Source organism: Falco naumanni, chromosome 3, assembly GCF_017639655.2.
Source record: "Falco naumanni isolate bFalNau1 chromosome 3, bFalNau1.pat, whole genome shotgun sequence".
NCBI classification, from domain to species: domain Eukaryota; kingdom Metazoa; phylum Chordata; class Aves; order Falconiformes; family Falconidae; genus Falco; species Falco naumanni.
The window spans coordinates 79,291,493-79,308,176 of record NC_054056.1 but is presented as its reverse complement, the minus strand read 5'-3'; the positions used below and the strand labels follow the sequence as shown (position 1 = coordinate 79,308,176).

General features: G+C 38.2%; 1 protein-coding gene across 2 annotated transcripts in view; it reads right to left on the bottom strand.

Moving 5' to 3' along the window:
• PREX2 (phosphatidylinositol-3,4,5-trisphosphate dependent Rac exchange factor 2) overlaps window positions 1-16,684 on the bottom strand; it is a 181,113-nt gene that overhangs the window by 28,312 nt on the left and 136,117 nt on the right. For both annotated transcript variants that reach the window (XM_040587069.1, XM_040587070.1), the window contains 2 exons: window positions 13,697-13,811; window positions 206-272 (listed from right to left, as the gene is read on the bottom strand). In XM_040587069.1, coding sequence (XP_040443003.1) covers window positions 206-272; window positions 13,697-13,811 — 182 coding nt within the window. The remainder of the gene's footprint in view (window positions 1-205; window positions 273-13,696; window positions 13,812-16,684) is intronic.

Here is a 16,684-nt window from a genome sequence, read left to right as displayed (position 1 = left end):
ACATACCCCTAAAACACAGGTGGACAAAATGCTGCAAGAGCTCCTCTTTCCCATGCCGCACACCACCCCCCGCCCCCACGCCTACCTCCTGCCCCAGCTTTAAATAATTCAATTTTTCGATGGGATTAAGAAAGCCTCAGGAAAGGATTAAAAAAACAGTGTGTAACATGCAAAGTTTAATCAGGCACTTAACATTTTTATTTACCTTTTCTATATAAGCCGCTTTAGATGTTGAATTTGGAGGCAAGTTTGACTTGTCCAGGTAGAATGCCCTGAAAGAACAAACATAAAAAGGCAAAAACGTGTTAATTGTTTAAACTCCTGAACAAAATGTATGTAAGTGACTATTCTTAGACACCATCCTTTTTCTTTTTTTTTTTTTTAATTTAGTGCTGAGAGGATCAAGGAATAGTACATGGGTAAATAGGCACTCTCACTCTTGCTTTTAAAGTAATAAGGAACATTTTTTGTTCTGGAGACAAAAACTTTCCCTCTGGCCTTTGACAGTACAGCGCAAAATTGTAATGTCTAGTTAGCAGAAAAAATGGATATGAAAGTGATTTTCACCAAAGCGATCCATTAAAAGATTGGTAATAACTGTCTAGATTTTAATAGTGACTATGGGAAACTTGGCATATGAACACTGCCTGAGCCTCATGCACCACAAGCTTTTTTATTTTAGATGTATATAACTGAAAAAATATAAAACCAGAATCCCAAATACGTTACACAGTACTGACAGAGTAAATGTATACAAGCTCACAGTATAAACAAAACCCCAAAAACCCTACAAGGAGCAAATATGCATATAGAAGCAAAACGGCATTTGCAACATCCACTCATGCATGCACATGCAAATAAAAAACAAACTGCCTTTCTCTATGATTTCTACACACTGAAAATAAATTAGTGCATGAAAGGAAAAATCAAAGAAAACCGTTATTTACTTATTTACTTGCAGAACACAAACGCGATAGAGAAAGCATATTTACTGTATCAGATTTATCTATTATGTACTAAAGCTCATCAACCCACTTTCTTCCAGTTCCTTCTATAATCTTTCATTTATCAGTGAATAGTACCAGAAAAGGTTTCTATAAAATGGGCAAATGCAACACACACTGTTTTAAAAGACAAAGGCTGGCTAATTTCTGTGTGGCATAAAGGAGACTGATATTTTGTACAGAGGGCTTCCATACTATCCTTCTCTCCTAAAACAGGAAGACTTGTTACTTAACACCAGAAAGGAAGAACTTTAGCAAAGAGTGCACAGGAAGCACAGAGCTCTTCTGTGTCCTTCAACTCAGGAATACTAGAGGAATATTTTTTTTCTTTCTACCTTACAAGCAAATTGCTCACCAAAGATAAACTATCATTAAAATGTCTCATAGGCAGAGGAAATATCCTGCATATCTCCAGGATAAGATCACAGTTTCTCTGCCTCTGCAGCACTGCTTAAAAAAAAAAAAAAAAAAAATTATTCCTGCCCATGACAGGGGGGTTGGACCAGATTCATACCCTATTACAAATGATCTTTAAAGGCCCATTCCAACCCAAACCATTCTGTGATTCTCTGATCACAAAACTCATCCTGCTGGTAGAAAAGCTCCTGAAACCTGCTGGGGCAGCTGAAAATAGAAACACCTTGTAGGCTTCTCTGCCTGGATGAGGCATCCAGTGAGAACCAGGCAACAGCTACCACTGCAGCAATACTGTCCAAGGTTAAAATAAAACACACCAAGAAAAACCACACTGAACTATGGAATGCGTAGGAAAAAATAAAACCAAACAGATTCTCCAGTGGAAACCTCAGGGTATCACTATGATGCAGCTTCACTGCCTGTGCACAAAGAACAGACCTGACTAAAGGTCACAGCTGACCCGTGACCCAGGCTGGAACTATGTGGTAACCAAATTTCACTTGCAGTAAGATATGAAAATAAACACTGAAAAGAATGCATCTTTGCATCCTAACTCTCAAATGACAGGATCACCTGGATTCTCCAGTCATTAAAACACTAATTCATATAACATGCATGGTTAAAAATCACTCTCCCCCACCTTTTTATGGTTTTATTCCTCAGAGAAATTATTCAAATTGTTACATACTTGCAGGGTAGAGGTGCAGCCTGCAGATTTGAATAACCTTTTATTCTTCAATAATCTGGAATAACTGAGCTGATAAAAAAATCCAGCCACCTTTAATTCTAGTCTATTTTGTTTGTCCTACTTTTGCAGTTTTGAAAAGCATCTTCTCCCAAATTTAAGGTTTGAATTAATCCCCTCTGAAAGCACAACAAAGAGCACAACAAAGCTAATCTAGTTCTGTTATTCCATTAAGCCTGTTGCATGATCCAGAATGTACTCTGTGTCAAAGGAAGCTGGGGAGTATTGGAAGGAAAAGAGGTTTGCAGAGAAAATTACTCATAAATCACTTTGAGTGGCCACAGAACATAAAAGCTACCTCGGCAGCAACAGACCAACCTTTTTCCTTGCTAGGAAAGCTAAAAAACAAAGCATCACTCTGCCATCCACCGAACATTATCAGACTGAAAGCCTATACTGTTTTTTCCTGCCATGCCACAGGAAAATCTGATTCATTCAGAGTCTGTTCAGCACTCCCATTCTCTTTGGACTGTTATTCAGCAAATTCAGCTGCATTAAATGAAACCAGAAACCAAATATAGAACAGTACACACATTAATGGAGTACATGGAAAATAATCAACTCGGAGTACAAAATGAAGCAACACGGACACTAGAATGGGATATACAATTATAGGAATTACTCCATTAATTCAGTCAATTATTCATTAACCTAAAAAACAAACAAAAATCAACTATGCACAACATTAATTTTAAATATCATGATACCCTATTACAAATGAAACTATTCCCCCCAATCAGATAACACTCCCAGATGTTTCTGAAGTGCTTTATTTTTATTGCTTTTCATAAAAAATGTCTTCAGTATTTTACAGAACATGACAAACTGTGGACAGCATATAAATTTCCAAAGCACTTCACTTAATTACTAAATGCTTGTTAAGGTCCTTAATCATTTTTTATGGGAAAAGTTAATGGCAATCCTGGCATGGTGCCCAATTTGGACAATATTTTCTAATCCATTTGAAATGAACAAGAATGAAATCATAGTTCTTTGTCTGCAAATGTGACGCTAGTTTTGCTTCTATAAGCCTTACAATTTCCCTAAGCTGTAGCAGAAAAGCCTTTCTTTAAAAAAAGGTAGAAAATCCAATAGGCATTAAAACTATGGGGGATTATTGCTATGTTCCGCTTTTGTAAGACATCCCCTATGTAACAATGTCAAATAAAGGAACAAGTATCTCAGGGAAAACTTACACTGGCATGAGGTAACAAACATCTCAGGGTTCAAAAAGAAAAATCTATCATAAGATGAATGCTTTCCCAGAATTTGAGTACAAAGGAGATGCAGAAATATTGATGTTTTCTTAGTGAAGCATTTTACAGGGTACCCTCCAAAACTGACCTGGACGCGTAAAATCCTGAACATTTGAAATACTGAAAATTGAACTCTACAGAGGCTGCAAAACTGCAGACACACACATTCCTGAGTAACTTTGTACATGCAAATAATTCAAGGAAAGCCAGGTTTCTAGTCTTACTCTCCATTGGTTGTTCCAGGAAGCCCACAGGGTTATCCTAGATGTTGACCATCTCTTCTTCAAACCACAAGGATAGTGAAGAAATTATTGGAGTGGGAAAGAGGGAGCAGTGCAGGTAACTGGGTTATGGCATTAAATAAAAGCAAGTTGTGGGTCCTGCTCTAGAAAGGTTTTGCTCTGATGTTATAGTAGAGAAGAATTTAGTCTTTTATATTTTTATCACTGTGGCATATATTTCAATAAATTCATACTGTCTTCAACAGAAAGATGGAAATATATTTTAATTCTACTTGATTTTCAAGCCCCTGTCACAAGACATTCAAGATCCTGTAGATAAGCATGGTCAGCAACATGGCAAAAGATACATCAGTACAGAGGTTCAGAGTCAGAAAGTGTTAGAACTACTGTCCCTAATTCTTTTCCTCAGCTCAAACTACAAACTACAAAGCATGTATTTATGGCATAGATAAAGAATATCTCTGAACATTAGTATATATATGCACATATACTTCTGTACTGCTTTAATAACAGTTCTGCGTTCCGCCATCTGGTTAACTATATAGGTGAGCATGTGGATAGCTTGCATATGATATATATGTATAAACAGACATTTAGAAATATATTTTATATATATATATATTCAATTGTTTCTGTAGTACAAAGTATCCATTGCAGAAAACTATTTGCTGTCACAGCAAACAAATCTAAAAGTGTTTTACATGTTCCTTCTACTAAATGGTAAGTCTCAATAAATGATAAATTACCAAGTACAATTACCCTCTCAGCCCATACTAAGACCTAGTGATTTTAAATAATGTGCCCTAACATCTATGTCAGTGGTACAATCCCACGTACAGGGTTATTACTAGTTAGAAAAAGGTTTAATTATAGCAAAAGAAAACCTTCATGACATTATCACAATTTCAAATTCTCAAAGGGCAGACATAGCAATATTCTGACCTTTCACAACTACTATGCAAACTGAAGTGCAGAACAGAAAATTTTAACACCATGTAGCTCTGAACTTACCACAGGCAATTCATATTTCACATGTAAGCAACTCAGTAAACCCTTCCTTTGGCACTCGTGAGGCCACATCTCAAATGCTGTGTTCAGGTTTGGGCCCCTCACTGCAGGAGGGACATTGAGGGGCTGGAGCGTGTCCAGAGACGGGCAGCGAAGCTGGTGGAGGGGCTGGAGCACAAGGCTTATGAGGAGCGGCTGGGGGAACTGGGGGTGTTTAGCCTGGAGAAAAGGGGGCTCAGGGGAGACCTTGTTGCTCTCTACCACTGCCTGAAAGGTGGTTGCAGCAAGGTGGGTGTCAGTGTCTTCTCCTAAGTAATAAGTAATAGGAATGGCCTCAAGTTGTACCAGGGGAATTTTAGATTGGATATTTTGAAAAATTCTTCACCAAAAAGGTTGTCAAGCACTGGAACAGGCTGCCCAGGGATGTGGTTGAGTCACCATCCCTGGAGGTATTTAAAAGATGTGCAAATGTGGTGTTTAGGGACATGGTTCAGTGGTGGACTTGGCAGTGTTAGGTTAACAGCTGGACTTGATGATCTTCAGGGTCTTTTCCAACCTAAACGATTCTATGATTCCTGGCTTACTCCAGGCACAAAGAGACAAACCAGCTTTTGTCAGTCTAAGCAAACAGAACCATGGGAAACAGTGCAGTCTATTGGGAGGAGGATGTGACTGTAAGGTGAAACAAGCAAAATACACAAAGAGGAAAATAATTTGATTTAGTTATACACAAAAATACCTACAAGTATAGGGGTGTTAAGAAAATGTCAAGAAATGAAACTTAACAGCCTTCTTGGCAAGTGTTTGCTTTACCGGAGTAGACTGGGAGCATGGTTGGGACACAGACTTTCAACCCTTGAAAACCAAATTCCTAAGAAACTGGACTCTTAAACAGAGGGGATGATTCTTCATAGTGCTCCTCATTTCCTTGCAAGCTTGCAGCACCTGGCTGAACTACTGGTCTCCCAGCAATTTAAATTCTCTCCAGTTTGTGAAGAGGGCGTGTTGAGGACTTGGTGTTAGGATGAGTACAAGTATCTGAGGTGCAAACAGACAAGGATGGTTGCAAAGGAGCAGCCCAGCAGGCACATCACAGTCCTACTCTCAAGCCTTTATAAACAGACAAGCAAAGAATCATTGAAATGAGAGCACAGAAATACGAAGACAGAAAGTCATGGATGACAAAACATGGAAAAAAATACCGTTTGCTCTATGTACTGCCCACTTTTTACATGCTATATTTTAACTCCTATTTTCCAGGAATCTAGTCTCCAACATTTCTAACTACTTCCAAGATCACTTGAAACAATCCCATTTGTGATGTGAAAGGGAAGTTCTTGGGCCACAGATCAGTTACAGCCACCTTCCAGCTTCTCCCATTGCTATCCAAACAGCCAAATCCACACTGAATGCATTAGTACTAATTGCTTCCACATTTGCCTTTCAGACAGTAGATGTCTCCTTTTTGGCTCCTGATATTCCAGACATGGAATACACTGTTAAAAAAATAATACATGCCAAAAAATCACTGTGTGGTCAGAGTTTCTACTACAGCTACAAGCTGTACAAGCTGCAGGCTTGGGCTGGATTCCTATCAGTGACCAGAAGCGAAAGAAAAGGCTCCACCTCTGATCACTGTGGATACGTGTTCTCTGTGTTTGCAAAGGATAAAGCAAGCAGAATGAACAAGATGTCCACCTCGCTGAGCAAAGACTCAGCATATATAATCTATCAAGACACACAAATCTCAATTTGGGAACACTACTATAATGAATACTGATTGTGCTCCGTCAAAAGCTTCAAGAAAGAATGAATTTACACTCACAGAAAGAGCATAGCACTGGAAGAGAAGAAAAAAAATACCCCAAAACTAAATTCAGAATACCTGGCAGTATCTTTTAGACCAGATAGACAAATTTAATTTACTTTATCCAGGATCTCTCTATTATCTCTCTGGCCTTGCTTCAGTTAGATGCAATGAATCTTAATTTCTGTTCTACCTAAAATGCTTCCCATTATGTTCATCAGGAGACAAATTTAGCTATTATTTCCTTGTTATGTCCTTCAGAGTAAATACTTAATTTTCAATCTCTCCTTCATACAGATTTTGCATTTAGAGAGAGTTCAGCCATGAGTATCTAGTTCATTTGGAACCGCATCTTAAAAATATAAAAGTCACTAGATTTCCAATTTTTATAGTAATATAACCTACATGATAAATTTATGTATGTAGCACTGCAGTCCAGTTTTACTGTTGCTTTTTTTAAACACAAAACAATGTATCAAATACCTAGTATTGAAAATAGGAAAACAGTTTTTCACTGCTTTACAAATGTTCCACTGCACCAAAAAAAAATATTTTCACAGAATCACTCTCCAAAGCCTGTAACTCTCCTCAGGTTACTCTTTTCTGAATCTGACGGCAATGACAAAAACTGTTCATGTTGCTTATTAACATGTTGCTCACTGAAGTGGACAGACACGAGGGAAAGGAGAGTAAGACTAAAATCACAGGACAACAGCAGCATAAGGACAGACAACACAAGCTTCTTAACCACATGAGCAATTTGGTTTGGGAAAGCTTGGCACTGGAAACAATGGGGCAAGGAATCTGCCAGTTTGAAGGCAGCTTTTAATGCATTTATTACAAGAATTGATATATGATCCGGTCTTTGTGATAACACAGGTATTGCCTTGAGGACCCATCAGTTTGTTCCAGAGACAGACAAGCTATTTCTTTCATAGTAATTAACTATCTCTAAGTGGATCTGTCCTTTGTGTCATTGTATCTCACTTATACCAAAGCAACTACTAGAGAATTTTAGTTCAGCCTGAAGCCATGATGCCATCACATGTATTTTCTGCCTTGACTAAATTATACAGGATACAGAAAACATCAGCCTGCCAAGAAGCCTGCAGCCTGAAAGGCTGCTGTGCATGTATACGTGTGTGTATAAATAAAAAAGAGGTTCTATTCCTCAGACAGATTTTGTTCCATGCTTGCATAAATTCTAGGGGCAGAAATAGTTTCCTTTTCTTGTCTTTTTAAAAATTAAAAGAAACAAGAAAACCCAACAACATGAAGACCTCATGGATTATAACATCCCTGAATGAAGAATTAAGTTTGCTATCATTCTGTGGAGGGCTACTTATGCCATAAAATAAATACAGGAGGCTTCAGACACAGAAACTGTTTGAAGTTACATTGTAAATGAAACACTTTAAAATGACAAATATTACATTCGGCATAATCAGATGTTCAATGTAATGAGGGTAGTTAGCTAAATCATTTGTCATTAGATTCACTGATTATAATTGCTTCCTTAGCATAACAGACTTGCATTTACCTCCTAAAATTATATCCAAGAAAGCAGCAACATAGCGGAAAAATCCCACCAAAAAATAGCCTTTTCCCTTTAATACTTGCTTTAATTTTTCTTCTATTATGGCTGTACAACAGGCTACAAAAGAAGCTGGCAATAGCCTTGGACACAGCTGACTTCAAAGAATAGTTTCAAATCACACAGAATGGCAGGCTGGAAGGAACACTTTTTCCAGACCTTCTTTGTCTATTGATGCACAGGCAAGTTAATTACTATACAGTGGTAATTAACACCCACACCAGTGGTGGGGATGGACAGCAAACCTCAGCTGTCTTTCCCACAGCATGATCCTATCTTTGGAGTGCAGAACTGGGTCATCATACAGTCAGGGGTGTCACAAGAAAGTGCCACGCTGGGGATAAAAGAAGTTATGGGAAAGTAGAGCTCTCCTAATCTCACCTTCATCTATTATTTTGCATATTTCACTCTGAATATTCCAAATCCAAGCAACCATAACATCAGGAACCAAATGTTGAAGCTGTTTAGATGCCTATATGCAAGCATAGATGCTGAAAAGGCATTGGAAATGCTTATGAATCTAAAAGCCAGTGATTTCTCTAATTTTTCATCAGCTAAAAATTGTTGCATAGACAGTTTTGGAATCCAAACAGGTATACTGATATCCAGTTTTAGGCACCATAGTTTGCTTTTGCACTCAACAATGTGCAGCAAAGCATACTGCAGAGACCCAGAAGCTGGAAGCATATTTGGTAGATCCACAGTCCTGCACCCCACTGAATGATCTGTGCCCTAAATATCCTCTCTGCCTTTGAGATACATCCCTCACATGCACAGACATATCCAGGAAAAAAACACTACAGAGCAGATGTGCTTGGACTTTTTTGATTAAGAAGCTAACCAGGAGCACCTGTAGAAAATTGCATTTTAATAGAATGTCATAGGAAGGACCCCATTTTTTTCCCCAGAAAGAGAGTTCAGAGACACCGGGGAGGGGGGGCGGGGGGGGGGGGGGGTGGAGAAAGAGAAAGAAAAAAAACTAATCTAATAAAATGTCAAATACTCGCAGAGAAGGGAAGACTGGAAAAGAAAGCTTTCTTACTACTGTAGATGGAAAGTCCCATTCTGGGCCATCAGGTCCAAACCTCTGCTAACTTGGACCAACATTAGAGAAGTTGTCATTCCTACACTCATCGAAGTCCATTTTAAAAAGATGGGTTAATTTTTGCAGGAAGCTAATCCAAAACCTAATTTCTCTGAGGATTAAAACTGTTCTCATATCCCACTAAACGTTTTATCTTACTTAGTCCAAGGACTGGCTGAGTTATGGCCGTTTAGCTAACCTGTCTGTCAGGTCTGTCCCAGCTTCCAACGAGTCTGCATTGCAACCAATCTATTGGTCGCAGTAACAATGATAAGATTTATTTCCATGCAATGTAGTAATAACTACCATACTGAATCTCACTCTGCAGGAAAGAGACCTTTCCCAAATATAAAAATTATATTCAAAGGACAGACTGTATTGTAACTAAGTAATTCTTCAAGCAGTAATGCTTCACAAATGACAATTAAAAGTTTACCCTCGTGCTTTTACAATTACATTACTCACAATCTGCAAGAGAATACTTAAATCAACCAAGCAGTCCAAGTAAATACATTGCATTTGTGAGTTTTCGGTATTGCTATCAGCATTTGTAGTAGATACGGATTCAAACACCATTGTGCCCTGTGCTGCTGAAGCAAAATGGTCTCTGGTATCTGTAAAAGCAAAAGGACTGATTCAGAATGGAAACAGCCTATTTGAATGGCAAGGAGTACCAAAGGAGGAAGATGAGGGAAAAGTGGGAGGAGGCAGAAGAATACAGAAGGGGCTCACTTAACATCAGCCCCTGTACAGGTGAGACACACAAGTTCTTTCTGTTCCTCTTCTGAATTAGAAGACAACTGCTGAGCTATCAAACACATAGTAATAAAGATCTTTAAAACCTTTGCTGACCTAATTACTTTCACTTAGCTGCACTGCATGTTTCTCTTTAGCAAACAATTTGATGAAGTTAAATTTATATTGCTGGCAACTACTAGCACCAGCTCAACTTGCAAACTGAATTTGAGCATAAATTTCTTTTCCTTATCAGTGTCAGAGAAACAGAACTGGTTAACTATAAAAATAAGTGTAATCTGACTGTGAAAAAGAAATCCAGCATAATTAAGAATAATTGTGGGCCAGATGCTGAAGATTTCATAGCAGTTTCAGAAATCTAATAAACTAAGAATTGTTTGGGTTTTTTTAAACTGACTTTTTTTTTTTTTTTCTGATAAAGGACATCCTACATACTGCTGGGGTAGGGGGTGTTGCCTCAGAAATTGTAGAAAAACTCCACTTTAGCTGGCCACATAATAAAAGTTTCCTTATATTATTAATTAGATTAAAATAGCTAGGGTTAAGTCTATTACAGAAGATAGAGGGACATTCTTTCCATTCCACATAAGAATGAAATACTATAATCAATCTTCAAATGTCTTTCATGCATTCTCATAAAAATTATAATCTTATCATTACTATTTCATAGTTGAGGTAGTATTTGCAAAAGCCCCAAAGCAAGAACCATGAAAGACAGAAGTTCTTATGATGCTCAAATCAGTGTCAAAGAGGACAATTTTGCACCTGGATTTATTGTATCACTTCTGATACTGTGAAAAAGCTGGTCACAGTTCCACAGTTACAAATGAATTTTGCAATAAAATCAAGGATTCAGCTTCGTGACTTTATGACTTTATATTATGGATAAAAGTTATCCTTCCTGAAATCCAGTAAAAATTTATTAATATATCATAGAAAGGTTTGGGTTGGAAGGGACCTTAAAGTTCATCTAATTCCAATCTCCTTGCCATGGGCAGGAACGCCTTCCACTAGACCAGGTTGCTCAAAGCCACATCCAATCTGGCCTTGAACACTTCCAGGGATGGTGCATCCACAGCTTCTCTGGGCAACATGTTTCAGTGTCTCACCACCCTCACAGTAAAGAATTTATTCCTAATATCTAATCCAAACCTACGCTCTTTCAGTTTAATGCCACTAGCCCTTGTCCTATTGCTACATGCCCTTGTAAAAAGTCCCTCTCCAGCTTTCTTGTAGGCTCCCTTTAGGTACCAGAAAAAATGGATCTTTTTATTCATTCAGATAAATAATTTGCAAATTAATTCTTTTTAAGGCACACATCAGTATCAGATTTGTCACCTGAAAGACACTACATTCCTTAAAAATTTTCTATACTCAAACTAACAAGATGTTACCACAAGAAATTTAGAAGTAGCTGAGCAAAGGTACTACTCATTTTTAATTTTGCTGTCCTGCTTGAGTACATCCCCAGTAAGGCCAACATCTGTGTTTGTAAGTGGGACCATACACAACAAAGTGGTCTCATCTGTTTCTCATCATTAGAGCATTATTATTTAAATGTGTGAGGAATAAGAGAAGCTGAACTTGTCCCAAGAGTTCTCATCAATAGATGGCTCAGTTGTAGTGTCACTGCCAACCAGTGGTTTCATTCCCACTAGTTCCCATCCTCTGTTCCCATTACTTTTTTCCTTTGCTGTTGCTCCCATTTGCCTTCTGCTGCTGTACCAATGGAAAGACTACAAGAAGTTCATTTCACAAGCAAGCAATGCATTTCTTTCCTATGGAGAAAGAATGGTTTATGGATTGTGCCTTGAATGACTTATTTTATTACCGATTAGGTGGTTCTGCACAGAGGATTTCCTCCATGTGAAGAGTTTAAGAGAGTATTATTGCACTTGAGTATGTTTCCAGGGAATATTCAATTCCACTTTGTCCTTTAGAGCAATTATCCAAATGTTAATATCTTTTGCTGCTGTAGTTACGTTATTAGATTCTCTGGCCAAACACCTACACAGGCTAGCAAATGGCAGAACAAGAACGAAGCATCTGCTTTTCTGTTTTCCTTCTTCACATTATGTCAGTGAATTCCTGAAGCTGTTTGTGCCTCATTTGAGAAATGAGTAGAGTTCACCAGAAAGCAAACCAAAAAATCAATTACTGAACGTTCTCATTGGGCATTAGATGGCTAGAAAAAAACCCCACCAGTTTTCCTATTATTGTGACTAGACACAGCTACCCACGGTAATTTTTTGAATGCTAACTTTTTCATAGTAACTTCTTGCAAAAGTAGGCCTTGGAGGTTAGCAACTGATCAGAACTGTGAGTAACACCACCGTAAGAGGAATGTACCTCATTTGAGCCACAGGACGAATGGAGGTCCTAACACATGAGGTAAGCAAGGTCAGGGAACACTACAGCATAAAGTCAGGAAGAATTTCTTTTAAGGATTTTCATGGGGGCTAAATTGGGCCTATTCATAGAAAAAACTGCACAAAAAGTCTTGCCTTGTCCAACTGATAGAAATTTCTTTCCAACAGTAACTGACTTCATCTAGGCCAAATACTGGTATGACCAAAGCTTTCTGTAAAACTGATTTATAACATAAGCCTTGTCAACTAAATACTCAGGAGGAAACTTTCCCCGCCCCCCCCCCCCCCCCTTGGAAGTTCTAATACAAGAAGGTGGAAAACAAATACTATCTTTGTCATTAACACAGAAGTGCACTGACACAGATGTCACAAATAAATGAAATATGCAGTACTCACTGAATGCAAACAGATTTAAAATCATTTTTGCTAAATAGTACTGCTTAGATTAAAACAGAATCTAGAAAGTCCACTGCTCTGTTAACACATTAGAGAAATACTTTTGCAAGATCATGAACAAAACCTTCCAAAGACAGGACTGGGCCAAGAGGTGAAGGAATTGGAGAGACTCTCATTTATCCTCTTTCCTCTTCTGCACTGTCCTTAACTTCTTTCAAGACCTATTCTCTGCTGCTTTTAAAAGCTGCCTAACAGTTCTAGTGAAATGATAGTGTTTCCATCTGATTCAGGAATTTCAGAAATTAACAGATGTGATTTTACTACAGTCTTTTGCGCTCCTTTTCTTCTACTCATGCAAATAAGAGTACTCAAACAGGCGTTTTTCACCAATACAGTGAGATGCAAATGGTCTATGTACATATCTTTATTATTTTACTTCACAACTAACAGATTATTTTGTATACCAGAAATTCTGGGTTTATGTGCAAATTCTTAAAGAAATAGTTACTGAAATACACAGCTGCATAATTTTTCTTATACTGGCAAGTATGCACTCTGTAACCCGTACCTGAAGCTGATGCAAGTATCCAAATATGTTTATATTCCCGTTAGTATGAGGGGGAGTGGGGAGGAAGATGCATAGCTTTGAGGAAACAACACTATTTTTAAGTCCTATTCTGTAGAAATTAGATAAATACGGTCTGCAAAATCAGATCATAATGTTTAGCAGTATTCATACTCCATTTGTGATCACGTAGGTATTTCCTTTTCTATATGCGTTAGTCCAACAACCTGGAGGCAACTACAGCTATAGCTTTCACGGGGAAACAAATTTTTAACAAGTAACTTAACAGTGCAGAAATTAAAAAGTCAGAACCACGAGTCTTGGAACTTTTTCAATCATGCACCAAAAAAACCCCACCATACAACACACTTAAGTTTAAAGATGTGTCATAGAAACTGAACTGAGAAGCCGAACTTGGTAAACCAATCTCAGGAATGTTGGTTTATTACCCACCGTAGTTTCTGGTTATACTGCTTGACTTTTTCTAGTGAGGCTGCATTAATCTGAGCTTGAAATTCTTCTACTGATACACTGTCTCTGTAATAATATCCTTCCATGCTCTCCAATGCTGTGAAAAGAGAAAGGAGAATGTAGAAGAAAAAAATCAGTATTAAATATTTAGCATTCACCTTCTTTGTAGCTTTGTTCGCACACTGGTGAATTATTTTTTAACCTTGAGGCAGTGACCCCACTGTGGATTGCTGAGCTGTTTCTGTATGTCATCAAATTCATACAGATCTCTTTAAGGTTTCATTTACAAGAAAAAACATATTTCTTGCCCTGTGTAAAATATAAAGGAGAGCCATAGTTTGAGTTCTGTTTCTCTAATTAAAGTACTTCTGCTCTGTGCATGCAAATGTGGGTTTTAGTTCTGATATATCCTGGAAGAAAACTGTAGAATGAGCTGGGGTAGAGGAAAGAAGCTACTTTCACAGAGAGACCTAACAACTTTGGAAGCCCAATTTTGGGAGATGTGGAGCACTGGAACCTCTGGTTATTCCCACAGATAATGTGAATGCTTCCTTCCGGTCCAAGTAAAGCAAACTTTTCTGGATCTCTAAAAATGCCCTATAAGCTCCTTTTCAGGGATCAGGTAAGTTGGTAAGTTTCTGAAGTCAAATACTTGATTTTGACTACTCTGGTTGTATTCACTTCACCAAAGCAAGGATGAATATTGCAACAAGAACTCAGGAACTAAACAAAGACTCTCAGTAAAGGAAGGATTGTATTTTCATACAATCCTTTTCATACGATCATTGCACAGAAATTAAAAGGAGGAAAAAATGAACACACTACCACTCCATTTTGGGATGCTCTTCCTAGCAGTAGTTTTTCAAAAAAAAAGAAAGAAAAAAAAGAAAAGTTTAACCTTTTCTTTAGCCAAGTCAAAGTAAGTGTTTGAAAGGTTCTCAAGAAAATTCAGACTGAAAAAATCAAGATCTTCATGTTAAGAGGTTAACCTTATTACAACACAGAACACAGCCTCTCCTCTTGTTTTTTGGGGGGAGAAGTATTAAAGATTTTACAATTAGGAACATTGCCACTTTAATGATCCCTACATATTCTAAGCATTCATCACCCTATTAGAAAATGCAAGCAATAAGCAGAGTTCTGATGGAAACATGCTGCTGTCTTACAGCTTCAGCTGCACACAGAATATTAATTCTGCTTGTACTGCTTAATATGAACAGTTAATAAATAATTCATTCATTGTGAAAGAACATGCAAATTGCACTCCCCTTCTGTGCTTTCAGAGTTTGTAATTCTACTTCTGTGCAAAAAATATTAAATTTCAACAGTCAGACTTGCTTCTTAACTTCCTTGGTGCTAAGTCACACCAGAAAGCCCCCACAAAAATATCCGCTGTACTCCATTTATAATAGCATGTTAGTGCAAACACAGCTGATAACCCATCCAGCTTATTTTAATGGCATAAAGTTGTTTTTATTCAATTAGATTCCCAACCGGGAAACTCAAGTCATCTGTCGGGACTGGCTGGAGCACATAGTTCTGCCTGTACAGGCACTGTGGGGGACATGCTCACAGGTGCTGGCAGAGAATCCCAGTGTGTGCTTTGGCTCTCTCCTTTCTGAGGGGTTTAACATTTTTCTACCTAATATATTAGAAAGCTCTTTTGTAAGGATGCTTTCCTTACAAACATGTCTTCAATGGTATTATTGAATCCAACTTGGTCCATTATGGTCTGAATAGGAAAAAAAAATGGGAAGGGTGAGTAGGCTCAAAGGGTTGTAGCAAATGGGACATGGTGTACCTAGGGGCCCGTTACAAGCAGAATATAACAGGGATCTATATTATTCAACATCTTTATCACTGACATGGAGGAGGGTAAGTCAAGTCTGCAGCTAATCCCAAAATGGGAGAAGCAGAGGATATACTCAAGTACGAGGACACCCAGAGAGGGATCCAGAAAGGCTGAAAGAATGGGCCAGCAGGAACCTTATGAAACAGAACAAGAAAAAATGTCAAGTCCTGCACCTGGAAAGGCAGAACCTGAAGAACAGCTCTGCTGAGAAGGACCTTGGGGCCATGTTAGACAGCAAGCTGAACATGCAGTGTTCTCTGGCAACCAAGAAAACCAAAAGCATCCTAAATTCACATAAGCATGGCCAGTAGACTAAAAAAAGTGCTTGTCCTTACTTCACTCAACACTCATTAGATAGCATCTTGAATACTGTGTCTAGTTTTGGGCCCCACAGTACACAAAAGCTGTTGATCAACTGGAAAGAGTTGAGCAGAGGGCAAACAAGATGGTCATAGGCTTGAGGACACAATCTGTGAGGAGATACTGAGGGACCTGAGTTTGCGCAGCCTGTACAAGTGATGGCTTTGGCTGGGAACTACTAGTCAAATGCCATTAGCTACCAGGAGGTCAACAAGAAGACAGAACCAGACGCTTCACAATGCTGATGGGACAAGCTGCAATGGACATAAATTGAAACAAGAGATGCTTCTACTGGATAGAAAGAAAACACTTTTTCACCATTAGGGCAGTCAAATAGTGGAACAGGTCACCCAACAGGTTGTGCAGTTTCTGTCCTTCAGTGTTTTCAAGATCCTACTTCATAAACACCTGAGCAACCTGATCTGATGTCACAGTTGATGCTGTTATAAGCAGAAGGTTGGACTAGAGACTTCTTGAGGTCCCTTCCAATCTGAATTTTTCTAGGATTCTATGAAAAACTAAAAAATGTGAAACCGCTACATAATTAAGAGACTAAGTAGCAATTTTAAATAAAATGTCTTTAAATTAAGCTTATTTATTACTGAGATCTCAATTCTAATGCAGAAAATAGAGAAATCTGAGTGCCAAGAGCAATACCTCAATATTCTCAGACTCCAGTCCTGCAAATCAGGATCCATTTGAATGTATACACTTAAGTGTATGGTTGCACAAAACTGTTTTATATGGGGAGGGATAAA